General features: G+C 46.7%; 2 protein-coding genes across 3 annotated transcripts in view; both read left to right on the top strand.

The window, feature by feature from the left end:
* Positions 1-26,240, top strand: part of PRKCB (protein kinase C beta) — a 179,274-nt gene that overhangs the window by 55,285 nt on the left and 97,749 nt on the right. For both annotated transcript variants that reach the window (XM_028705262.2, XM_028705261.2), the window contains exon 3: positions 9,294-9,376. In XM_028705262.2, the coding sequence (XP_028561095.2) occupies positions 9,294-9,376 (83 nt within the window). The remainder of the gene's footprint in view (positions 1-9,293; positions 9,377-26,240) is intronic.
* The window catches only part of SLC5A11 (solute carrier family 5 member 11), a 342,594-nt gene that overhangs the window by 229,860 nt on the left and 86,494 nt on the right, over positions 1-26,240 (top strand). The window lies entirely within an intron of this gene.

Below are 26,240 nucleotides of genomic sequence, written 5' to 3'. Positions count from 1 at the left end.
ATGTATACAAATGCAGAATGAATATGATGTGGCACTTGTAACCATGCCAGTTCCACAGGTCGAAGTGGTTGAGTGAGCATGTATGCGGTAAGGAGATCTTGCAGGTCTTTAAGAAGACAATCTTGGGTGCCCTGGTGGATAACCTATGTCACGACTCCAGCTCTGCCCCTTTGGCTTCTGGGGTTTCGCAGGGCTCTACGCTGTGGTGGCTGGTGCCCACCAGGACTGGCAGGGTGGAAGGCAAGGAGACCAACATTAGGTGGCGCCAGAGCCAATGACAAGCAGAGCCAACTACTTCTCATGTTGTCTCCTCCCTCCTCTCCTTTCTACAAGGGACAGAGGAGGAGGAGGAACCTGAGAGCCAGGCTCTGCCCCCCTGAACTGGCTTTGAGTAGGCAGGTGGGGCTGGCTGAGGCCAGACTGGTGGGGCAGTGCCCCATTTGCCCTCATGGGACAGTCTTTACTGGTTCCACCATGTTCTTCATGCTATTTAACAACCAACTTGAAACAGCTGGGTGAGTTCATCCAGATGTTTGGGCTGAAGAGTCATCAATAGGCAAGTGACATACTGCTCCACATCTCTTCTTGTATTAACCAAGAGAAGTAGCGGAACTTCTAAACTGGTATTTGTGGGCAGTGAGAAAAACCACCCTTACTAGCTTTGAGAAAAAACTGCTATCTGGAGATGTAATTGTTTCCAGCATGAATCAATCCATTGCCAACGGGAGTAACTGCCAGCGGACTCCTCAGGGATCCTTTGGGATACTCCATGTGCTGGTGGACGTTGAACAGCCTTTGTCGGAAGCTATTTGCTTTCTCGGAAAGCTCCGGTTCCCTGGAGGGCGCGAGAATCAGAATGGATGGGAATAAGGACTTTCTCACCCGGCACACTGTTAAACTATGGAATCTGCTTGCACAGGATTTCATGATGGCCACTAGCTCAGATGGCTTTGAGGAGGAGATATGGAAATTCATGGAGGATCAAGGAGCACTGTGTCACATTCATGAACTGCTTGGGGACTTCCCATCAGGGCATCTGTTTGGCCACTGTGAGAAGAGGGAAGAGGGGACATGATAAAAGTTTTTAAAATCACGCATGGCATGGAAAAAGTAGATAGAGAATTTTTCTCATGAACGTCCAATGAAACTGTATGTTGGGAGATTCAGAACACAGAATAATAGAATGATAGAATCTTAGATTCTTCGAGGTAGAAGGGACCCAAGGGTCATCTAGTCCAGTGTTTCCCAACCTTGTGCCTCCAGATGTTTTTGGCCTACAACTCCCATCATCCCTGACTAGCAAGACCAGTGGCAAGGGATGATGGGAATTGTAGGCCAAAACCAGCTGGAGGCACAAGGTTGGGAAACACTGATCTAGTCCAACCCCCTGCAATGCAGGAATCTCTGCTAAAGCATCCATGACAGATGGACATCCAGCCTCTGCTTAAAAACCTCCAAGGAAGAAGAGTCCACAACCTCCCGAGGGAAACCGTTCCAAATGTCAAACAGCTCTTACTGTCAGAAAGTTCTCCCTGATGTTTAGTCGGAATCTTTATTGTAACACGAAGTCCTTGGTTGTCCTACCCTCCAGAGCAGCATAAAACAAGCTTGCTCCATCTTCCATGCCTTCACTTATTTGAAGATGGCTATCATATCTCCTCTCAGTCTCCTCTTTTCTAGGCTGAACACATCCAGCTCCAGCAACCGTTCCTCATAAGGCTTGGTTTCCAGACCTCTGATCATTCTGGTTGCCCTCCTCTGCCCACGTTCCATCTTGTCAACATCCTTTTTAAATTGTCGTGCCTAGAAATGGACACAGTATCCCAGGTGTGGTCCCACACATAAAAGAAAGTCCTTCTTCACACAGAATATAGCCAAACTGTGGAACTCACTCCCACAGGAGGTAGAGATTAGATAAATTCATGGAGGAGAAACAATCAGTGGCTACTAGCCAGGATGGCTCTCTTGCCTAGGTTCTGCTTGCATGCTTCCCCATGGCATCCGACTGGCCATGGCAAGAACAGGATGCTGGACTGGGTGGGCCATTGGCCTCATCCAGCAGGCTCTTCTCATGTTCTTAGAAGCACTTGCAATGGGGATCTTTCTTCAGAGACGTTTGTGACAGAGTCTCAGAGAGGGTGGCTGGAAGGCCAGGCCTGCTTCTCATACCCTCATGTCAAAATTCATTTCATCACTAGAGGCTGTCAGGCATCTCAGATGACTCCACTCTAAGCTGGCAATTAACTGTGTAATTTCAGGGCTCACCTTTCGGCACCTCTCTTCACCTCAATTTCTGATCATGCTAACTACAGAAAGCCAAGCCCGGAGAAGGCTTCACTTCATGCAGGCAGCTTTGAATTTGCCCACAATGTGGAGTTTTTGAAGCTGGCTGCCAAAGGATCTGCTTAAGGCACTGCTCTTGTGTTTCCGAAACCAGTGTTGCCACAGGGCAATCACTGCCAACATATTTGTGTGTGTGTGTTCATGTTTGTAAATAAACAACAACAACCAATAATAATAAATGTGTTGTTGCGATGCGTCTAGGAGACACGCCAAAATGGTTTGGCTCCCTGCCCAAGCCGGCTGTCTGGAATTCTGCTGAGGTGTAGTGAGGGAGAACTGGGCTGGAAAAATAGAGGCATGAGAAGGGCTGAATCAGAGGAAATGGAGGCACCAGGAGGCAGGGCAAAGGATCATCTATTCCAGCTTTTCTCAACCTGTGGGTCCCCAGACGTTGTTGAATTACAACTCCCATCATCCCTAGCTAGCAAGGCCAGAGCTCAGGGATGATGGGAGTTGTAGTCCAACAACATCTGAGGACCCACAGGTTGAGAACCGCTGGTTCTAGTCCATCCCCTGGAATACAGGAACCACAGAGAAAGAGTGAATGGCAGGAGAGGAGAGCATTTTTCAGCCGGAGGGGCCACCTTCCTTTCTACACAACTTTCCAGGGGCCTCATGCTAGAGGTAGGCAGGACCAAGAGCAAGCCTGAGCAGAGCAACGAATGTTCATTTGCTCACACACCCATTTTTCAAGCTCCCATCCAAGCCACCAAGGAGTATTATCTGAATTCAAAGCCATGCTCTAGACAGGCAAAAACACTCAGCAGGGTACAAAGCAAGGGGGGAGGGGCTGTGGCCTTGGGGAGTCAGAAGGGTCAGCTAGAGAACCCCCAGATGAAAGGCTATACCAGGGTTCAGCAACCTTTTTCAGCTGTGGGCCGGTCCACTGTCCCTCAGACCTTGTGGTGGGCCGGACTGTATTTTTTCGGGGGGAAAGAACGAATTCCTATGCCCCACAAATAACCCAGAGATGCCTTTTAAATAAAAGCACACATTCTACTCATGTAAAAACACCAGGCAGGCTCCACAAATAACCCAGAGATGCATTTTAAATAAAAGGACACATTCTACTCATGTAAAAACATGGTGATTCGCAGACCATACGCGGGCCGGATTGAGAATGCGATTGGGCCACATCCGGCCCCTGGGCCTTAGGTTGCCTACCCCTGGGCTATGCTCTGCCTGCACCAGTTTGAGGCAGCAGTGCTGTAAACCACAGGAGGTGACAGGGCTCTTGTGCTCAGAGCCTGTGACAGGCAGTTGCATTTCAATGCTTGGAAGAATGGGAACATCAAGTACAGTTGAAGTCAGAGATGTGTGAACCCAGCAAGTTTGTGCTCAGGACTTGGAATGGATAAAGCTATTCTCAGCCGCCCTCCGCCCCCTCCTGGGAATCAAAAGCAGAGAGCTGAAGGGATCTCCGTGGAATGAAAGATAAACAGATGACATGTGTGGGTGGGTGCAAACTCAGCCGTGTCCCCAATGACAGGGTTTTATGACACTGTTTACGAGCAGCTGGGAGTGATGGAGGGAGGACCACGATTTGTGATACTGCAGAAGACCCAGTGCACCAAAAATGGCCCAGTCAAGGGCCAAAGGGCTTAGAGCAGGTTGGACCACAGGAAAAGGAGATGGGGAGCCAAAACAGATAGGAGGAGGAGAAAAGAAAGCCTGTCGTCGACTCAGACCCCTAGCAAGCACAGTCTGTCTCTCCCTGGCAAATTGAGTGGCACAGAGAGAACAGGAATGAAATAGGGGGGGGGCAAAAAGAGAGGGATGACCCCACCCACTTTTTACTCTGGCTTATGACCCACTCACAGCAGACAAGTATTATTTACTTGTTTATTTGCATTTATATTCAAGGAGCTTGAGGTGGCCTACATAGTTCTTCTCCCCCTTTGCCCCCCCCCACGACAACCTTGCAAAGTAGGTTAGGCTGAGAGTGAGTGGCTGGTCCATGATCACTCAATGAGATTCATGGCTGCGTGAGGATTTGGCCCCTGGTTTCCTGGGGTCTAATCCGGAAAAACCAATAAGGGCAAACGTTAACATTCTAGCAAATCGGTAATCATACCAGTTTTTCTTTTAGAACAGGGAGTGTGTTAGTGTTATTATAAAAACTAAAGAAAAAAAAGGGGGAAGCAGAGTTTAATCAGGATTTGGGGCTTTCTAGTTTAGAAAAAAGGCAATGTGATGGCAATGTATAAAATTATGCATGGCATTGCAGAAAGTGGATAGAGAAAAGCTTTCCCCCCTCTCTCATGACACTAGAACGCATGGCCAGCCAATGAAGCTGAATGTTGGAAGACTGAGGAGTGAAAAGGAAGGATCTCCTCATGCAGAGCAGATTTAAACTATGGAACTCACTGCCACAGGAGGCAGTGATGGCCACCAACCTGGATGGCTTTAAAAGAGGATTGGACAAATTCATGGAGGAGAGGGCTGTCCATGGCTATTACTCATGATGGCTATGTTCTGTCTCCATGGTCAGAGGCAGCAATGCTTCTGAATATCAGTTGCTGGAAAGCACAGATGGGGAGATGCTTGTGGGATGTCCATTGGGACATTGGGTTGGCCATTGTCAGAACAGACACTGGATCTGATACACTACTGGTCTGATCGAACAGGGCTCTTTTCTTCTGTTTTATTATGGCTTATTTATGAATGGTTGGGTTCCAGTTCAGGTCCATCTGCATCTCATGTTGTTCACGCCAGAAAAGGCCCCACAATGGCTTCATCGATCTCTGGAGGGACACTAGGGCTGAATCTAGACTCATTGAAGAAGTGTTTCATTTCAAAACAAAAAAAATTCCTTCCAGTAGCACCTTAAAGACCAACTAAGTTAGTTCTTGGTATGAGCTTTCGTGTGCATGCACACTTCTTCAGATACCAAATGATGAGCACACGAAAGCTCATACCAAGAACTAACTTAGTTGGTCTTTAAGGTGCTACTGGAAGGAATTTTTTTTGTTTTGACTATGGCAGACCAACACGGCTACCCATCTGTAACTGTTTCATTTCAAAGCGTTGTAAATTTAAACAGGGAAAACCGGTAGAGAAAAAACGGGACTCCACATCGCCATCCAGCGGCGCAACATTATATTGCACATACAAGACATATCAATCACTTTTTCTTCACTGAGTCCTAAGTTGGGGAAGGCTGAAACAGAAAGACAGCCAGTTGCCCTCTGCAGGCCTTCTAAGTGAATGCAGGTGGGCTAAAAGCAGGCGATTGTCGCTGGGGAGCTTATGTGGCTTTGCCCCCAGACATCCACACAGAGGCTGGCTCAACTTCAGACCTTTGTACATTGAGAAGGAAGGTCCAAAGAGAGATTCAAGTGTCCTTAGATGAATGCATTTGGATTTGGCTTTCATACCGTCATTGCAAGAAGGTGGATGGGGTGTGGGGGTGGGGGTGTGGACACTGGGGGCTTGCGCCAGCCCCCTCCCACCTTTAGCAAATTCCTGGCTAGGGCCAAATGCATCACGGGAACCCCTATGAATAGTAGAATAAAATAAGAATGAAGACCCTTAACTGCGGGCTGCAGATAAATTCCAGCATATAAATCTTTCTTGAAGCTTGACATTGTCCGAAGAAAAAAAGCTGTAATGGAATAGGTTTAATATTTTAAAATTTCCACCCTGGAATTAAGCATACTTAGATGTTGCAGTTCCCTTTTGTTAGATGTTCCTTGCCTTCACATATTCTTTCTTGGAACATTTTGTTTTTACGGGTTGGTGTGCAATGCTCCAATTAAGAAAAACAACCAGTTCCTGCTTCCAACCGCGGAGGCACAGCATCACCATAATGGCTAGTAGCCTTCAACAGCCCTCTCCTATTCGTCTATTCCTTTTTTAAAGCCATCAAATTGCTGACCATCACTACATCTTGTGAGATCAAATTCCATAATTTATGCAGTGGCCACATTCACATCAGGTATTCAAAGCACTGTTATACCATTTTTCACAGGCTTCCCCCAAAGAATCCTGGGATGCTGAGACTTGTTACAAGGCCCCCATTCTTTCCCCAGAGTTCCCTGGGTTAGCAGCAGAGCAAGCCGATTGGGCGCCTGGGGTGGTGTGTGTGCCCTGCGCCCAGGGCCAGGGCCAGCCAGCCACAGGGCGGGGCAGGGCGGGGAGGGGAGGAGCCAGCCGGGGCAGGATGCTCAGCGGGGCCTCTGCGGAGTTTGCCTGCCTCCTCCCACTCAGCCGCCCTACAGCTGAGGGAAAGGTTGTGGACGGACCGTTTGGGGCAGCATGGAGCCTGCAGGTGCCCAAGCCACTGCGTCACTCCCAGGAGAGATGTGTGGCTCGGGTGTGCTGCAGGCCCCACGGTGAGTGCTGCCCAGCATTTTGTCACCCCCCTCAGTGGTGACACCCGGGGCGGACCGCCCCTACCGCACCCCCTTCCTCCTCCCCTGACCTGGGTAGAGGGATCAGCTGATAAACCACTCTGGAAACTGTAGCTCTGTGAGGGAAATAAAGGGGTCTCCTAACTGCTCTCAGCACCCATAACATGCTACAGTTCCCAGGATTCTTTGAGGGCAGCCATGACTGCTGAAAGTGATACAAAAATGTGTTAAATGTGTGGTGTGCATGTGGCCACTGGGTGCTCCTTGGAAGTAAGTTTCCCCAAATTGCCTGGTCCTTCAGCCTCAACCGAAATGACCTGCATAGATTTCCCCAGCCCAGAGGCAGGCGATGGGCCAAAACTCACATTTTGCTATTGGATCTCATTTGTAAATGAAACGACTTCCTTTCACAGCAATCTATGTTATGGATAGAACAATCTGTGTTCCTATCGATCGCTGAAAAGGCCAAGCACTCCCAGTCAATATGAGGTGGCCATCGCAATGGTTGCTCTGCTGCTCATTGGTAGAAACAGGAAGAACAACTTTGGTCTGGCAGCTAGACTGGATGGCTGGCCAAGGCGGCGAGTGGCTGAGCCTGCTCTGGTGATGGTGGCGGGATTGGGGGATCATGATGTGTTTGCAGTCCTCCATACTCCTTTATTTGTTTCCCCCCCTAAAAATCCATTTATTAAATTGCACCTTTTTGCAATCTATTTTGATATGGTTGCCTAGTTCTGCACTGTGTAACATTTGGCACCTAATTATTTTGCTGCCTGGTGAATGAGAGCTGCAGACTCCAGGATGCTACTGGGAAGGTGTGAAGTGTGTGCATGATATATATTTCATGCCTTACTTAATAATTAAACTTTGAAACAGAACCTCAAGCGCAAGGATCAGAGAGGGTGTCATATCAGAGAAGGGCCGAGTGGAATTCTGGCAACAGCCTTGACTCCTGCTACATTCTCATTGGCCACATCATTGCTGTCTGAGCAACAGGACTCTCTCCAAGGGCAAAATGGCTCATTCCCTCCCCATCTCCCCGTCCTCTGGTCAACAGTGAAAGGAGGTGTCCTCTAGAATCCCTGTGTACCCCCACCCTTGACTTTAATATTTAAAGACACCCTGGGGCAAGGGTGGGTGGAAGGGAGAGACAGAGAAGAACTGACATTTGCTCTGCATTTTAAAATGAAGCGACCTAATTTGCACCTCCCTAACTACTAAACAGATCAGAATGTCATTGTCCTTTGGATTTTGTACTGCTCTGAACTTTGTGATACAATTCCTGGCTCAATAACCACGTAGGGATGCATACACTGAGATGAAATTCAGATTTAAATATATTTCTTGTGCTACAGTATTCGCTTAAATATCGACGAAGTTGCCAAAGTCGTCATAATGCCGTTATACAAGAGAATGGTGCAACCCCATTTGAAATACCATGTACAGTTCTGGTTGCCTCACCTCGAAAAGGATCTTGTAGATGTGGGAAAGGGCAACCAAAATGATCAAGCTGTTGGAGCGACTCTCCTGTGAAGAAAGGTTGCAGTATTGGGAACTTTTTAGTTTAGTAAAAAAGGTGAATAACAGGCTAGAAGTGTATAAAAGTATGGAGAAAATGGAGAGAAATATTTTTTCTCCCTCTCCCATAGTACAGCAGTGTCATCCAGTGAAGCTAAATACAGTGGTACCTTGGGTTACATACACTTCATGTTACAGACATTTCAGGTTACAGACTCCACTAACCCAGAAATAGTACCTTGGGTTAAGAACTTTGCTTCAGGATGAGAACAGAAATTGTGCTCTGGCAGTGTGGCAGCAGTGGGAGGCCCCATTAGCTAAAGTGGTGCTTCAGGTTAAGAACAGTTTCAGGTTAAGAATGGACCTCCGGAACGAATTAAGTTCTTAACCCAAGGTACCACTGTAGTGAGTGATTCAGCTTCCCACAGAGAGCCAGTGTGGTGTAGTGGTTAGAGCGTCAGACTAGGACCTGGGAAACCAGGGTTCAAATCCTCACTCAGCTACGAAGCTCACTGGGCACAGGGTTGTTGTGGGGATTAAATGAGGAGGGAGGAGAACCATGTATACCACTTTGAGGGTATGAATGAATGAATGAATGAATGAATGAATGAATGAATGACCCAGGACAGACAAAATGCAATACTTCTTCCACCCTTGCAGATTCCAGGCTGATACACCTGGAAATGGCTTCTTGGTCTTAGGTTCAAATGAATCACCTAACGATCTTACCCATCACAGGCCTTGTTGCCATAAAGCAATAAAAGAGTTCTGGTTTCTACTTGTTGTTCTTCAGCAGTTTGCTTGTGAATGACCAGCCTTTCAGTGCCTCGCTCAGAAAGCAAAACAAGAGATGAATAATCCCATTAAGCAACCCTTAATTGAGAATTAATTTCCTTGCTTGAAGAAGAATAGAAAACAAATCTGTCATGCCTTGCAAAGCCATGTTAAGTGCAAAATAAATATCTGGCCTGCTGGGGGATTGCAAGACCTGACCGCGCAGGGGTCCCTCAAATCTTACCCCTCCACCACCGCTTAGTTAGCTCTCCATTAAATTCTCCTTTCTTTGCTCTCTCCTTGCAGTCTGCTGCTTCGTCGTCCACAAGAGGTGCCATGAATTTGTTACCTTCACTTGCCCTGGTGCAGACAAGGGCCCTGCCTCAGATGTAAGTAAACTCCTCAACTAAGCTCCTTCTTGCGGGGGGAGGTAGGTGAGATGTTCTAAAAACAGTGAGGGCAGGTTGGATGAGCGCCCTGGCAAACTGTCCTTCTGCACTTCCTCCCCGCATCCCAGACCCTTTGCCCTCCGTTAATGAGAAAAGAAGTGCATCCAAAAACGATCAAAGGAGAGACAACATGTTGGTGGGATTCTGACTCCAGGTTTCGGGGGTTTTCTTCTGCTTACCTTACTTCTGAGGTGGCTGCCGGGTGCTTGTGAACCTCCCTTCTTTCATTCTGCAGATCGTCTCTGATGGGCTGCATTTTGCAGCTTTTCTTACATTGTTTGTTTTTGTTGTTTTGCTTTTGAGATCTAGTGTGGCATAATGGTTAGAGTATCCAACTAGGAGCTGGGAGGTAGCACTTGGCCATGAAGCTCCCTGGGTGACCTTGGGCCAGTTGCTGCTTCTCAGCCTAACCTACCTCAAAGGGCTGTTGTGGGGATTAAATGAGGAGCTGGAAAAGGGTGGGATATAAATGTAGCTACCTACCTAGGTAAAGGTAAAGGGACCCCTGACCATTAGGTCCAGTCGTGGTCGACTCTGGGGTTGCGGCGCTCATCTCGCTTTATTGGCCAAAGGAGCAGGCGTACAGCTTCCGGGTCATGTGGCCAGCATGACTAAGCCGCTTCTGGCGAACCAGAGCAGCACACGGAAACGCCGTTTACCTTCCTGCCAGAGAGGTACTTATTTATCTACTTGCACTTTGAGGTGCCTTCGAACTGTTGGTTGGCAGGAGCAGGGACCGAGCAACGGGAGCTCACCCTGTCACAGGGATTCGAACCGCCGACCTTCAGATCAGCAAGCCCTAGGCTCTGAGGTTTAACCCACAGCGCCACCCGCGTCCCACGTACCTACCTACCTACCTTTTATTTACTTACTTATTTCATTTGTGCCCTGCTGTTACAGCCTTGCCTGGAGATGCCATTGGGGATTAAACCTAGGGCTTTCTGCATGCCAAGCAGATGTTATTTCAATGAGCAGTGGGGAGGAACAGGAGAAGCTTGTGATCTCCCCCCACCAACCCCATTGAAATGCTCTGTCTCTCTGCTCAACCTCACTTTTGTTGGCCTGTCCAGGGAGCTTGAGTTGGGCTGTTCCACCTTGTTTTTCTTTGGCTCAGTCTGCAGTTCTTTGCACCTGCAAGGACAGGAGCCTCCTCCTTGCCCATCGACTTTGGGCAATTTGCCTTGGGACTGTCTGGCAATTTGCCTTCACCATGGAAACGGGCTAATTTCTAGCGCTGCCGGGTGATTGATTTTGAGACGCTACTGAACCTCCTTGCTCCCGCAGCAGCTATTATTAGCCTTTTTGTGATGAGGAGACCAAAATATACCCTCTGGTCTATGGCCTTTCTGTCAGATTTAGGATCTCTCTTTCTTTCTTTCTTTCTTTCTTTCTTTCTTTCTTTCTTTCTTTCTTTCTCCCCACCCCTCTCTCTTTTTCTTAAACTTCAAAAAATCTCTCAATTTAGGGAAGCTTTCTGTAACCTTATATCCTCCAGATGTTTTGGATTACAACTCTCAACAGACTCAACCAGCACAGCTGTATGCCACTGGGGTTGATGGGAGTTGTAGTACACAAAATATTTGGAGGGCACCCTGTTGGGAGAGGCTGCTGCAGATTGTAAGCATGGCCTGTATTGCTGTGCTGAATTTTTGTGCAGCAATTTTAGGAATAATAACAATACCAGTTTAATATTAAATGCCAATGCCGCATGTGCACAAGAACTTTTTGGTGGATCAAGCCCCATGCTTTCACTGATTCCTTTACTAAATCTTCTCCAGCTTATAACAGTGCATTTTCTCACCTTTGGTTGAAAACAGCTAAGTTAGGAATGAATCAAGTATAATTATCATGATGATGATGAAGATGTACAGTATATGCCTCTGACTGGGTTGCCCCAACCACACTGGATGGCTCCCAACAAAAAAAGCATTCTACCATTGAACAGCTCTTACCATCAGAAAGTTCCTCCTAATGTTTAGTCAGAATTTCCTTCCTTGTATTCGAATCCATTGATTTGGGTCCTTCCCTCTGGAGCATCAGGGAAAAAAGCTTGCTCCATCTTTGCCAAAGCGCTTTGTCTTTTGAGGAGGTAGTCAGCAGTCCACAAAATCTTCACCTGTACTCATTTGTTAGACTTTTTAAGCTGCTGCAAGACTCTGTTGCTTTTTGCCCCAGCTCACTCTTGAGAGTGCCTTTGCCTTCTGCGAGGAGTGAACAGCTGGAAGGCTTAAGAAGACATCTCCTCCTTATGCCACATAAGGATAAGACCACTTAATCTGCTGGAAGAAGTTCCATTAGCTGTGTTAGTGCTCTCAAGCAGTTCCTTTCCATTTTGATGGGGCTTGGGAAAGCACATTTGCCTGGGTAGTAGGAGCACTTCAGCCTGGATGGGCTCCCGGTGGAACGTGCTCAATGGGATGACAGCAAACCAGCAATGCAGAAGCCTGACTTCAGGGCTGGGAGTTCCCCAGTTGGGAGCAGCAGTTGGTGGTGACATCAGACTGCATTTCCAAACCCACTACAGCTCCTTTGTTTGCAAGTAAAGAAAGGTCAGTTGGTCTGGTTTAAGCTGAGCACTGGCCATGCAAAAAAAATCTCAACACACTTACCTGTGCACCAACATTCAGCCTTTACATTCTGCAGACCCATGGTCTAGATCAGCCTTTGCCAACCTGGTGCCCTCAATATATTCTAGGCTGCAGCTGCCAGCAGCCCCAGGCAGCCCAGCTCTACTGCAATTGAAAACCTCTGGAGGCTTGCGACAGGTTGTGGAAGGCTGTTGAACCAGCACGTGAACATTGCCTCTGTGAACACCAGCAATGTGGTTTTAAATGCATCAAGAGTTGCAGAGAGGTCTGCTTATTGTTGCTGTTTAACCACACTAAGGACTCATCCAGACTCCCTTTTGCACTGTGCATTCCAGGCACAGGTCTGAGCTTTCCAGGTCTATGCCCGAGCAATGGGTTTTTTGTTTTTTTCTCCTGCTGTTTACTGCTGAATCAGAACAAACAGCAATTGGGTTTCCCATTGATTGCTGTTTGTACCAATTCAGCAATAAATAGCAAGCCTTCCTAGGGGGGGAAAGAAGCTTGGATATGATCTACAAACTGTGCCTGGAAAGCACAGCACAAAAGGAAACCTGGATGAGACCTACGTATCACATTTCAACCAGGGTTTACAACAATCAGGATCGCGAGGACCTCAAACCTAAAGTTCAGCCGAGGTTCTTCATAGAAATCATGGAACTGTAGAGTTTGAAGGGGCCCCAAGGGGCATCCAGCCCAGCCCTTTGCAAGGATGGAATCACAACTAAATAATCTCTGCCAGATGGCCATCCAACCTCCGTTTTAAAATCTCCAACTTTCATTGACACACCAGCTGTTTCTTTGCCAGCACAGAGTAGAATTTGCTTGATTCAGGACCGGAGAAAATGGGGTTCAGCCAAATTTCAGAATCTGTAGTCACACAGTTGTTGTTGGCATTTGTCTGTCTCAAGAGACAATGGAGTTTGTCTCCAGGGGTGAAGTCAAACTGCTGTGGGCCACTTGTGTCTATGACGGAAAACCCTGCCGACCTGAGAAACATGTATATTCACAATGCAATTTTGAGAACAGCATTTCACAGTCTTGAGAGGCGGATGGGGTGGGGGGAGCCATGGCTGCAATTGATGAAAACACATTGTGTACACCCTTAAGCTGCTTTGACAGCCTTAGCTGGTTTGGAACTGCAGTAAATGAAACCTCAGGCAAGACAACATCTCCAACGTCTCTGCTTTTAATATATGTTTAGGAAGTTCTGATCTAAATCAACCTTCACAATATGGCACCATCCTGATCTTTCAGACTACAGCTCTCAACAGCTCTTCTACCTGGGGGCTGATGGGAGGTGTCATCCAAAACATCTGATTGGCACCAGCTTGTTGAGGTCTGCTCTGGATGCGTTCAAAGCTCTCTCAGGTCTTTTTTCTCTTCATTCACGTTGGGTGGGAGTGAGGGTCTTTGGAGATCAGAAGAGGAGCTCTCTGTATTTGGGCTGCTCAATAGATGGTTTCCTTTTGCAGGGCAGGGGGATCAGTTTGTGCCTTCTTTGCTCTCAGAGCTGGTATCAATCTGAAAATTAAGCTCCCATTTTCCTAAGAGCATTAAGAGGAAAAAAGGAAAGAATGGAGCCTTTTCCAATTATCTAAAAAAAAATAAAGCCCTCATTCCTCAGCCTTGTGCTCTCTTTTGATCTGTCTGCTCCACTTCATGTCAACGCCCTTGAAGAAAATAGGCCCTCTTATCTGTGCGAGGTCTATTCAGCGTAAGGCTCCTTTGTCGAGCAGATAAAGCATAATTATGCCAACTTGGCAATGTCTCTTTAAATAAAAATTAGTTGCATCAAAGGGCAGGGAGTGAAGTTGAGAGCTTCAAGGAAGGCATCCAGAAAAGCCTCAGGGCTGCTTCTTGCCTTTGGCTGAGGGACAACTGGTGTTGCCAGGTCACCTTGCCTGACGTGTGCAGGGCTTGGGTGGCACATCAGGGCACAGTGATGTTTGCAGAAGGTCTCGCAGATCCCCCAGAGTTGTGAACCAGAGGGGGATTCCAAAGTGTTTGGCTCTCCCTGCGCTCCCTTTCCTGAAGCAGCATAAGCATTTGCAAGCATGCAAAGAAAGGGACAAGTGATGCTTTGCCTGCTGGGTTGCTGTTAACAGTGCAGAGAAAAGTCTGCAGCCTTCAACAGCGTTGGCAGCTCTTGGCTTTGTACCTGGATCCTCAGTAGGGCTGGGCAATATCTGGTTAACAACATTGCGATATATCGCCAGCTAAACATTGTGATATACGGATATATCACAATGTCTGAAATAAGGGTGGAGCTATGTAGAGGCAATGGCTGGCTTCACAGTTTCCCCCACATTGTGATTTTGGCATAACACACACAGATATCACGATTCGCGATATATTGCCAGGCCAAAATTTATGACAGCGATATCATGATATGGCCTTCAAACTGGTTTGGGACTATATATCAATATAGCACCCAGCCCTATTCCTCGGGGGTCTCAGAGCTGGACCCTTGCCTTGTAAGGTATGTGTATGCTCAGGCCTTGGGATCTCTGAGCTGGAGAGCCTGCCCTTCAGGTTGAGGGTTAGCTAGGAGTTCCTTTCATTAGCTTTGTCTGCTTTGCCAATGGCGGCCATCTACCACCGAGCCATGTTCAAGGTTCTTGTATTAATTTACAAAGCCCTGAACAACTTAGGTCAAGGATACCTTAGGGATCACATGAACCCTTATAATATCACAGCTCAGTCACTAAGAGCAGCTGCAGGAGCATCATTCCCCGAGCAGGTGAGGCTCATTTGACAACAAGAAACCAAGCCTTCCAAAATGATTACCTTTTACCTTTTTAATGGTTTTATTGCATGGTTTTAGTGCTGTAAACTGCTTTGATTTTTTAAAAAAATGATATAATGGTATGCAAATTTTAAAAAATAAATATAAATAAATAATTTCCCACAACTCCAGCTTAGTCGTGAGAGCCAGAGGTAGTTTGTTGTTGTTGTTGTTTAGTCATTTAGTTGTGTCCGACTCTTCGTGCCCTCATGGACCAGAGCACGCCAGCCACTACTGTCTTCCACTGCCTCCCGCAGTTTGGTCAAGCTCATGCTGGTAGCTTCGAGAACACTGTCCAACCATCTCGTCCTCTGTCGTCCCCTTCTTCTTATGCCCTCAATCTTTCCCAACATCAGGGTCTTTTCCAGGGAGTCTTCTCTTCTCACGAGGTGGCCAAAGTATTGGAGCCTCAGCTTCACGATCTGTCCTTCCAGTGAGCACTCAGGGCTGATTTCCTTAAGAATGGATAGGTTTGATCTTCTTGCAGTCCATGGGACTCTCAAGAGTCTCCTCCAGCACCATAATCCAAAAGCATCAATTATTCGGTGATCAGACTTCTTTGTGGTCCAGCTCTCACTTCCATACATCACTACTGGGAAAACCATAGCTTTAACTATACGGACCTTTGTTGGCAGAGGTAGTTTGGGGTGCTGCAAAAAGCCTTTCAAGTGTGGCTTGAGCAATGAGGGGTTGCTGTCAGGCACCTGAGTGGCTTCCAACTGGGAGCACAGTCAAGGCCCAAATCTGTGCATCTGTGTTGAGGTTAGGATGCAGCTGTCTCAGAAAGTGTTGCTGGATTACTCCTACAGGCACAAAGAGGATTTCTGGCTGACGCAGCTTTCGGTTCCTGCTGAAGAGTCTGGGGGTAGGTCTAGGACAGCTTTCCCCCACCTGGTGTCCTTCACAGATCTTTCGGGCTGCTGCTCCAATCACCCTCAGCCAGCATGGCCATATGCATCCTGGGAGTGGTAGTCCTAACCATGTTCATGCTGGCTGAGGCTGATGGGAGTTGTAGTCCAAAATGGCTGTGTGGGTTGGGACTGATAGGAATTGTAGTCCAAAACAGAGGCGCCATCTTGCAAGGGTGATTTGTGGACGGTGGGAGCATTGTGCGTGTGATGTCAGGACACCAGGAGGAGCCAAACATGGCAGCCACGCAGCTTAATGGCTGACGGCCCCTCCGCTGCCTCCTCCTGGCGCTGTCACTGGCAGAATGCTGCTTTGACCCTCCTTCCCCTCTGTGGCAGGAGAAGGTGAGAAGGAGCCAGCCATTGGAGGCACACTGTGCTCAGCTCCGCACTTTGGCTTCATGCCAATGGGGGGTGCCCAGGCGCTACTCCCAAAATATAGAGGGGGCCAAAAGTGCTTGAGCCCTAGGAGCCAGCACCCAAAACATCTGCTCCAAAACATCTGGAGGGCACAAAGTTGTGGAAGTTTTCTATGGAAACTTTCAGCCCCTTGCCACCAAGTCATGCACCATTCATTTGGTACAAAAGGTGTTGTTAATATGAGCTTGTCATAAATACACAAACCACATTGAGGCCCAAGAGCAGTGCAGATGTTTAGCGCTGTGGGCAGCTGTGGATTTGCTGGCTGGTCTGAATTCCATGCCAGAGGAATGAGAGTGGGCAGCTTAAGCTGCTGCTTATACCCCATGTCCTTAAGCAGCCTCTGACATCTGGTTTACTCGGCTACTTACTCCTCAAGATGCCTTGGCCTTGGGTTTGCTAGAACAGCAAGAACCTCGGGGGTGGGGATCATAAGCTGTTGTGGTGAGCAAGTGGCCTGGTTTTAATGCAGCAATGGGCAGATCTGGAAAAGGAATCTGTGTAGCATTCCCCTTTGAAGCGTCTCATTTCAAGCAGCTGGTATTAAGAGACTGCCTCCGACAGTAGAGGGAGATCAAAGACATCGTGGCCCATTCAGAGCTCTTGCCCTCTGCGAAACGGATGGGTTGAAGTTGCACACCTCCATTCTCTTCTGTACCTGAAAGAGGTTCTTAGCTCCCCAGGCTAGCTGACTCAGCTCTGGCCAGTCTCAAATTACATCATCCCAGTCATGGAGGGGGGAGAAATCCCATCCACTTTACATGTAAAGGTTAAGCCTACTTAATTCACACCCTCTGAAATGATAAGTGAACTGGGACTGCAGCAGCCACCCTTCAAAATTCACACTTCTCCAATTTTTGCAATGCAGTTCTCCGGCCAAGTAATGTGTACAAGTTTGCACGTAGGGAGGTAATGTGTTCATAGTGTTGATATTAGTGAAAATAACGTGCAAAGTGCCTTACATTAGCTCAAATAGATTTGTAAAACTGTGTATATTAGGTAAAGTTGCATCCACAAATATACCATACTTTTCTGCGTATAAGACTATGTTTTTTTCTTTAAAAATCATGCTAAAAAGTGTGGGGCATCTTATACATAGGTAGTGCATAGGGTGGACGTTTGATTGGTTGCTGCTGAGGCTGTCAGCAGCTGTTGTGCGTGTTATTGGTTGCTGCAACAATGGGGGGTGTTTATTGGCTGATGCTCCAGTAGTTGGGTGGGCGATTGGCAGCTTCTGCCGGTTATGGGACAGACGGGAGGCGGATTTATCGACGCGTGCAGGTGAGCGATTTTCAGCAATCTCCCCTAAAAAATGCTCAACAACTCTGTGCCATCTACCCCCATTTTCTTAATTTTGAATCTCCAAAAAATAGGGGGCGTCTTATACATTGGGGCGTCTTATAGACAGAAAAGTATGGTGTATATATTGTGCAAACTGATAGTGAAGTGTGAAGAACTGAAGTTTGAAAAAATGAGAAACTAGCTGTGATTCCTGCATTGCAAGGGGTTGGACTAGGTCACCCTTTGGTCCCTTCCAACAATACAATGCTATGATTCTAGAAACCAAAGCCGATGGAGTCACTTAGCCTTCATTCTAACCAGAGCCCAGAGTCTGACATGCACAGAAAGAAATGGCAAGCTGGTAAACAACTTTTGAAAAACAGAGAGATAACCTGCACAGCCCTCATCCTAGGGCAGCAAATTGTTTTACGTTGAAAACGTGTGGTGCAATATTGGGGGCATGTTTTTATTTTCTTGAAGAAACCTTGAGGCTAAATTACTAAATTCCTCACCTGGACCTGTTGCCTTGTGGACGCTGTGCAAGCCTGTAGCTCTTTGGAAGCTTAGTGGCTTAGACAGGCTGTCGCTTCCATTATGCCACCTGGCAGGGCTCAGACCTTTTGAGAAACGCTTTCCCTAATTCGGCACATCAAAGTCACTCCATCAACGTCCTTTTGAGAGAGAAGAGAGAAGAAAAGAACAGCCCTGGAGGCTGCCCTGCCCAGCAGCTAAAGGTTGGCTTCGGACGGGGAGGAGGAGGAGGAACCCAGGGGACACTTCAGTGCCAGGGGAAGCCCTGTGATCCCCACAGGTCAGACTAGTGGCCATGAAACCTGACCAGGAAAATATCTGTGTGTGTGTGTGTGTGTGTGTGTGTGTGTGTGAGAGAGAGAGAGAGAGAGAGAGAGAGAGAGAGTTAGAAACTCAGATATATAAGCTAGATGCCAAATGGCTCCTTAAACTAAGGTTACAGTCGCCAAAACAGAATGCCTAGTTGCCATTTTGGGGCCAGACGGCTTGGAAGTTGAATTTTTGATATCTTAAGGGTGTAAAATGAGTTTTTGAAATTGTAAAACAGAAAATTTAATAAAAATTATAAAAAAGAGAGAGTCGTACTTTTCAATACGGCTTTTTGTTTCCTGAATTTCATTCTGATTGTGCAGATAAAATACAATGGATTCAATCTTCTCGCTAGAGAGGTTACGTTAAGTAATAGGTTTGAACACTGAATGTGGGGGCTTCCTGTTTCTGGTACGCCAGGAATGGAGTCTCCACCAACCCTGCAGGAGAGAAGGACAGAATCAGATAATGATGGGGGAATTTCGTCATCTGTATTCCTCTTCAGTTGGAAGAGGAACCAGGCTCTCTTCTGCAGTTGGCCTGGTGGTCTGGCACTTGCTTCCCCATGGAATGCGAGGGGAGGCCAAAGCACTGGGTACATAGAGCACTCAGACTGCCACGATCCTGGAAGCACAGCTTATCCTGTTATTGAACTTTAATTGGAGTAAACTACAGGCGTGTGCCAGGGACGCGGGTGGCACTGTGGGTTAAACCACAGAGCCTAGGACTTGCCAATCAGAAGGTCAGCGGTTCGAATCCCCGCGACGGGGTGAGCTCCCGTTGCTCGGTCCCAGCTCCTGCCAACCTAGCAGTTCAAAAGCACATCAAAGTGCAAGTAGATAAATAGGTACCGCTCCGGCTGGAAGGTAAACGGTGTTTCCGTGCGCTGCTCTGGTTTGCCAGAAGCGGCTTAGTCATGCTGGCCACATGACCCGGAAGCTGTACGCCGGCTCCCTCGGCCAATAAAGCGAGATGAGCGCCGCAACCCCAGAGTCAGCCACGACTGGACCTAATGGTCAGGGGTCCCTTTACCTTTACAGGTGTGTGCCAGAGACGATGAGATAAGAAACTGCAAAAACAACCCAGCTACAAGGATGTGAAAGGTTTGGATTGAGAGTGGATTTCATTCGGTAGAAGAGACGAAAGGGGGAGGGGAGCCCACAGTTTGCTTACTTAAGATTTTTTTCTACATTTATGATAAGGCAAACCCACTCACCCAGGAATGCAAGTTTTATTTTAAAAATATCTGCACAAGTGAGGATGGAGGAAATTGGAATATAATATGGAATTTAACAAAACTAGTGGAACTGCATGTATAAGAGAAAGGAACTAAGAGGGAAAGGGGTAAGAAATGCTATGCTTTGAAAATATACAGCAAAATCCTTCCTGACCTCCATTATCCACAAAGGAATGTGTTTGAGATAAGGATAAATGGCCATAAATCAGTGGCAGGGAGGGAAGGAGTCTACCAGCTACAAGAATAGAAGTTTTTGGATTAACTATCTGCAGTCTGGATTCAGACCGTTCTTCCTAGGCTGGAAAAATGGTGAAGACGACTTGTTTGCTGGAAGCCAAATCACGGGACAAAGTGATGCAGTGACTTTTGGAAACTGTGAGATAACATCTTCTCCTGAGACATGATGGGAACCATCAATGGTTGCAGGAATAAAGGATGCAACACTATATATGGACAGGAAAACATCATGGGAAAAATTGTCACAGGCAGGAAAGAATAAGGATTACAGCTAAAGTTTCTCGCTGGAAACTTTATAAATTCCCTATTATACCAACATGAATTGAAATCACAAGATTGCTGCTGTCATATAAGGGATTATTATAACTGGATGGAACGTAATGGAAATTATTAACATTTCGGAATCCAGAAAAAAATGTAGGAGAATGAACTCTAGCATGTGAGGGGGCCAGTTCAGTTAAATTGTATAATTCGACATTTGAATAATTGGCATTAATAATTGTATTAATTGGATACAATTGGTGTTGTTATAATGTGGCTGTTATTAGAATGATATTGGAAAATCAATATATTTTAAAAAACCCACACTGAATGTGTGAGCTTATGTCTAAAGTCAATGGAAAGAACAAATAATAATAACAAACACTATTAGATGTACTGCTGGATGTTCAATGGTTATTGTTGTTACTGTAATTGTTTAAAAACCAATGAAAAATTGTTTTTTAAAAATATATTGCAATGGATAGAATTCTACAGGATGTGTTGCTAGTGTATGAAAACAGTCAAGTTCCAAGGATACCCAGGCATGCACCTCCAAATGGTGGAGAGGTATCTTCACTTGGTTGCAAGTGGCCAAGAACTAGGTGCAAAATGTGCCTGGCGAATTTTGAACGTGTGTGTGTGTGTGTGTGTGTGTGTGTGTATGTATGTACAATGGTTGCTGTGACATTGTTCTGGGAAAAGCTTTAATTCACTGAAGCCTGCGTTAGGCAGAGGGTGGGACAGGAACGTCAGAGGCTGAGCTTCGAAGCACATTCAGCACTTGAACTGCAGAGTGAGAACATCAAAAGAGCCTGCTGGATCAGGCCAATGTCCCATCTAGTCTGGCATCCTGTTCTCACAGCGCCTGACCAGATACCCCAAAGGGAAACTGACAAGCAGGACCCGGGCACAAGCATCACTGCCCCCAGCAATGGAGGCAGAGCTGAGCCATCATGGCTAGTAGCCATCTATAGCCTTTTTGTCCATGAAAAAGGACGGCAACTGGAGCAGGGCCTCTTGAAAAGGATCTCAAGGTCTTTAGTGATTTGATTGGGGAAAGGTGATTTTACGGGTTCCTTAGTACCCTGCCCCTGAGGGGCTCAAGAAGGGCATCTGAATAAGTACTGGAGTGACATGATCGAAATGCCCAGTCCCAGTTAGCCATTTTGCACACCTGTTTTGGACAAATGGAAACTTCTGTGAGAGCCAGTGTGGTGTAGTGGTTAAGAGCGGTGGACTTGTAATCTGGGGAACCGGGTTCGCTTCCCCGCTCCTCCACATGCAGCTGCTGGGTGACCTTGGGCTAGTCACACTTCTTTGAAGTCTCTCAGCCCCACTCACCTCACAGAGTGTTTGTTGTGGGGGAGGAAGGGAGATTGTTAGCCGCTTTGAGACTCCTTCAGGTAGTGATAAAGTGGGATATCAAATCCAAACTCTTCTTCCTCCTCTTCTTCTTCTTCTTCTTCTTCTTCTTCTTCTTCTTCTTCTTCTTCTGGGTCATTTTCATGAGGCTGCCCCATGAAGCATGCATTGCAGTCGCCTAAACAGAATGAATGAATCTGCCAATTTTGGCTGCCCTCACTTTCTCATTTTTACAATCTTCAGTTCACAATTCACAATTATTTCTGCATCAGTTTGCAAACTTTTTTAAAAAGTAAAATGCATGAAAATGTCAATGTATTTATGTATGCATGTATCTTAATAGGCACATCTTTGCAAGTGATTTCCTTATAATGCATTCTTGTGTGTTATTTTCGTTAATATATATTTTACTAGTTTAATTTGGGCACCCTTTCCCCTATTATACATGCTTTTTGATGCACTTTTTTTTTGGTTGGAAAACTGCATTGCAAAAGTCAAGAGAAGTGGGTTAAAAAAAATTTGTTGTGTTTTTGGCCATGGATTGGTTGGGGAAGTGGGAGCTGCTATTCAAAATGCAAATGGAATAACCTGCTCCCCATCTCTCACCTCTTGAAATAACAATTGTGCACTCTCTAAAAATGATAGGGTTACTGAAATCAGAACAATCTGCAAATCTAATTTATGTGGCAAAGGCTTTGGGTGGGGGGGAGGGAGTCTTTTTTGGTTGTGGAGAGAATTGATGTCAGGCTTTTTGAAATACTCCTCAGCTCAGCTGCAATATTTTCTGTGGCTTCCACTGCTGACAGTTTCTCTCTTGGGCTAAATATGTTGTCAACTTCATTTTCTGTTTCTGTTGCAGGATGGATTATTATGGGAAGCGGGTTGCTCCGAAATGGGCATGTGGGCAGTTTGTTGTTTCCAAAGGGGATATAATATTTTGTTTTACTGCTTTCCGTGCGACGGGGACATGCTGTAATGTGAATGTTACCAGCACGTCTCATTTTTAATCCCATTAAGAATTGCTCTGCATTAATTGGCTTCCTGCTTTGATATTCAACAATGCAGCAGCAATGGCTACTAGTAGGCCTCAAACAGATGGTGCAACTCTGTTTTCCGTAGGCACACAACATGTGCTCCAGAATGCAGAGCTGGTGGGTGCATGCTTCTGGGTGCCTTCTAGACCAGAGGGAGCCTGTTTCGTGGCTGCTGGTTCCAAGAAGCAGCTTTGATTAATTTTGTGGCCAAACCTACGCTGCCCATTTTAGAGCAGTGGCCCTATAAAGCTGGTCACCAGCTGTGAGCTTTCCTTGCCAACACAGCTTGCCAAGGCCAGCTATGAAAGCCTGAACAGGAGGCACATATTGTCTGAAGCCAGCAGGAGCTTAGAGGCCACAGAGCCTGTCCGTTGTTCCAGGCGTTGCTTCTGAGCACTCTGAATTTTTAAGGGAGCACTTTTCATGCCAGGTGTCTGACCCCTAACACGGGCTTTGGTTATTTCAGGAGTGAGGATAAGCCTGGCATTGTTTTTCATTGTTTGCACAAATTCTAAAATCATTTTCTGCTGTTGGCACAGTCCAGTCCCCTGACCAGTGACATACCTTCCAACATTTCGGCAATGGAAATAGGGACGTCCTACTCCATCATCGGGACGCGGGTGGTGCTGTGGGTTAAACTTGCCGATCAGAAGGTCAGCGGTTCGAATCCCCGCGACGGGGTGAGCTCCCATTGCTCGGTCTCTGCTCCTGCCAACCTAGCAGTTCGAAAGCACGTCACAGTGCAAGTAGATAAATAGGTACCGCTCTGGTGGGAAGGTAAACGGAATTTCCGTGCGCTGCTCCTGTTCGCCAGAAGTGGTTTAGTCATGCTGGCCACATGACCCGGAAGCTGTATGCCGGTTCCCTCGGCCAATAAAGCGAGATGAGCGCCGCAACCCCAGAGTCAGCCACGACTGGACCTAATGGTCAGGGGTCCCTTTACCTTTTTCTATTCCATCATCGCCATCATCATTTTACTATTTCTACCCCACCCATGTGCCTGTGTTGACCTAGCTTCTCTGGGCAGCTTCCAACACATATAAAAACATAATAAAACAGGACTGTTCCTGGAAAATAGGGACACTTGGAGGGTCTGCAAAAATAAGCTTCCCTATAATATAAGAACATAGGAAATGCCTGCTGTGTCAGGCCAATGGCCCTTCTAGTCCAGCATTCTGTTTTAGAGTGACCAACCAGATGCCCCAGTGGGAAACCCACCAGCAGGGCATGAGGACAACTGCAACTCTCTCTTTCTGTGGTTTGCAGAAACTGGTATTCAGAGGCATCCCTGCCTCCAGCTGTAGAGACAGAGCATAACCATCATGGCTAGTAACCATGGGTAGCCCTCTTCTCTGTGAATTTGCCCATTCCTCTTTTAAGAAGACAGGGTGCCAGCATTCTATCACTGTTTCACCCTAGCAATCCGTACAGTTGAGAGGCTGCTGTTTCATCCCCGGTGGGGCCGATTCGTTGTGATTTGCAGATAGCACACTCCCTGAGCACAGTTTTTTGGGCTTCTTCAGTTGTCTCGTGCCATTGATGCGTCTACTAGTGCTGAATATCCTTGAAGAGAAATTTCTTGGCTTAAGCATAAAAGACTGAATAGCTTAGCTAGGGCGAAACAGGGATAGAACTTCATACACTGGTTCACCAGCACCTCACAGCTACCAGGAACAACGTTGAACTTACCTTTTTCTTGAATTTTTTTGAACTTACAGTGGTACCTTGGGTTAAGTACTTAATTTGTTCCAGAGGTCCGTTCTTAACCTGAAACTGTTCTTAACCTGAAGCACCACTTTAGCTAATGGGGCCTCCAGCTGCCGCCAAGCTGCCGGAGCCCGATTTCTGTTCTTATCCTGAAGCAAAGTTCTTAACCCGAGGTACTATTTCTGGGTTAGCGGAGTCTGTAACCTGAAGTGTATGCATCCTGAAGCGTATGTAAACCAAGGTACCACTGTATTTAAAAAGCAAGAAAAAACGAAAAACTGAGTCAAGAATTCGTAAGCATCTAGTAAAATCTGATATTGCAAGTTCACTTTATTTTACGTAGTTTGGAAGTTTTCATGGCACTTTGCAAGTAATTGTCTCTTTTTCACATATTTGATAAAGGATGTAAAATTATTCTTGAACAACTGTGTGAATATTTGTATCATGCTGTATGAGTTGTACTATATCAACAGAACAGGTAGCATTTTTCTAGCAATCCTTTTTTAAAGCCATCTAGATTCATGGCCACCACTACCTTCCATTTATCCATTGAAGGTCTTGTACACGATCCCTTCCCTCACACATTTTTTTCTTTACAACAACCCTGCGAGGTGGGTTCGGCAGAGAGGTTGTAACTGGCTCAGGGTGACAGATGTAGATGTATAAATAGCATCTATGTGTGCAGCGAGACCAAACACGGGAGAAGCTTCCTGATATAGAATAGGATGTCCATATTTTCATCAGAGAAATGTTGGAGGGTATGATAATGGCATTACGATATCGGCAGTTTTATTTTCCATTCCTCTGCTAATGATCCCTAGCTGCGTCCATTCCTTGCATGAGCAGACAAAGAACATTGGATACAGCCCTCAGGTGTGAAAACACCGGCCTCCCACCATGAGTGATATGCAGAACCCATCTGGGAAGTTGCCCCTAGAAAAATGTAACAAATAAATGATAATGCGGTGCCCGGAATGCCTTATGCAAATGAGCAGATCTGCATACATTTGCATTGTCTTGCTTCCAGCATGCACATCCCCCCTCGTCATATGCTGGGGGAAGTGGGCCCACACATCTCAGCTGCTCCCGTGGGTCTTGCACCCTTCCTTCTGTCTTCCTTTTTATTCTTTCCTCCCTTGTCAGTCTCCGGTTGGCACTCTGTCAGTCAAGGGACTCTCAAATAGCAAATGCCTTCCATAAATAGTCCCTTGGAAGAATGATCATATTAAAAGCACTTCCGCACACTCCCTCCCCACCCCCAGTAGAGAAAGAATCCTGTGGAATTGAGCTTCTTAATTTGAGACAGCCATCGCACATGAATTGAGTTACCTGTGGCAGCTCAGAATGCTGGGCATCATTTGAAAGACAGCGGAACAGTGAGGCAAAAGAAGTTTAAAAAGTGATGTGTGGTGTGGAGAAAGTGGAAAGAGGAAAGTTTTTCTCCCTCTCTCATAACACCAGAACCCACGGCCATCCAATGACGCTGAATGTTGGATGATTCAGAATAGGTTTACACACACACACACACACACACACACACACACCGTTCTTCAGGCAGTGTTAAACTGGGAAACTCGCTCCCATAAGAAGCAGTGATAGCTACCAATTTGTGTGACATTAAAGGAGAATTATACAAATTCATGGAGGATGAGGCTATCAACAGCTACTAGCCATGATAGCTATGCTTTGCCTCTGTGGTCAGAGGCAGCGATGCTTCTGAATGCCACTTGCTGGAAACTGCAGGAGGGGAGCGGGCTCCTGTGCTCGGGTCCTACTTACTGATTTCCCACAGGCATCTGCTTGTCTCCTGTGGGAGTCAAGTGGCTGAAGTTAGCCCTGCAAGCCAGTTTCCCCACCCCTCTCCTGGGAGAGGACAGCTACCGTCTGACTGAGCCCAACCAGCTCCATCGCTTAGACTCCTACATGTCTTGACTGTAGGGCTTGGGGGACCTTAAAGGGGATGTGCTGTGAGAATGGAAGCAGCAAATGCTGCTGTACCTCCTGGGCTAATGGGGTGCCTGGAGTCATGGGCGTAGCCAGGATTTTTGTTGGGGGGGCGGGACTTTTGTTAGCGGGGGGGGGGGGGCGACAGAACTGACCAGGTGGGTCAGTTAGTTAAGTATTTCTATTGTTTTACTTGATCT

Source organism: Podarcis muralis, chromosome 14 (assembly GCF_964188315.1).
Source record: "Podarcis muralis chromosome 14, rPodMur119.hap1.1, whole genome shotgun sequence".
NCBI lineage: Eukaryota > Metazoa > Chordata > Lepidosauria > Squamata > Lacertidae > Podarcis > Podarcis muralis.
The sequence above is the reverse complement of the archived record's forward strand: the minus strand, read 5'-3'. Positions and strand labels throughout refer to the sequence as shown.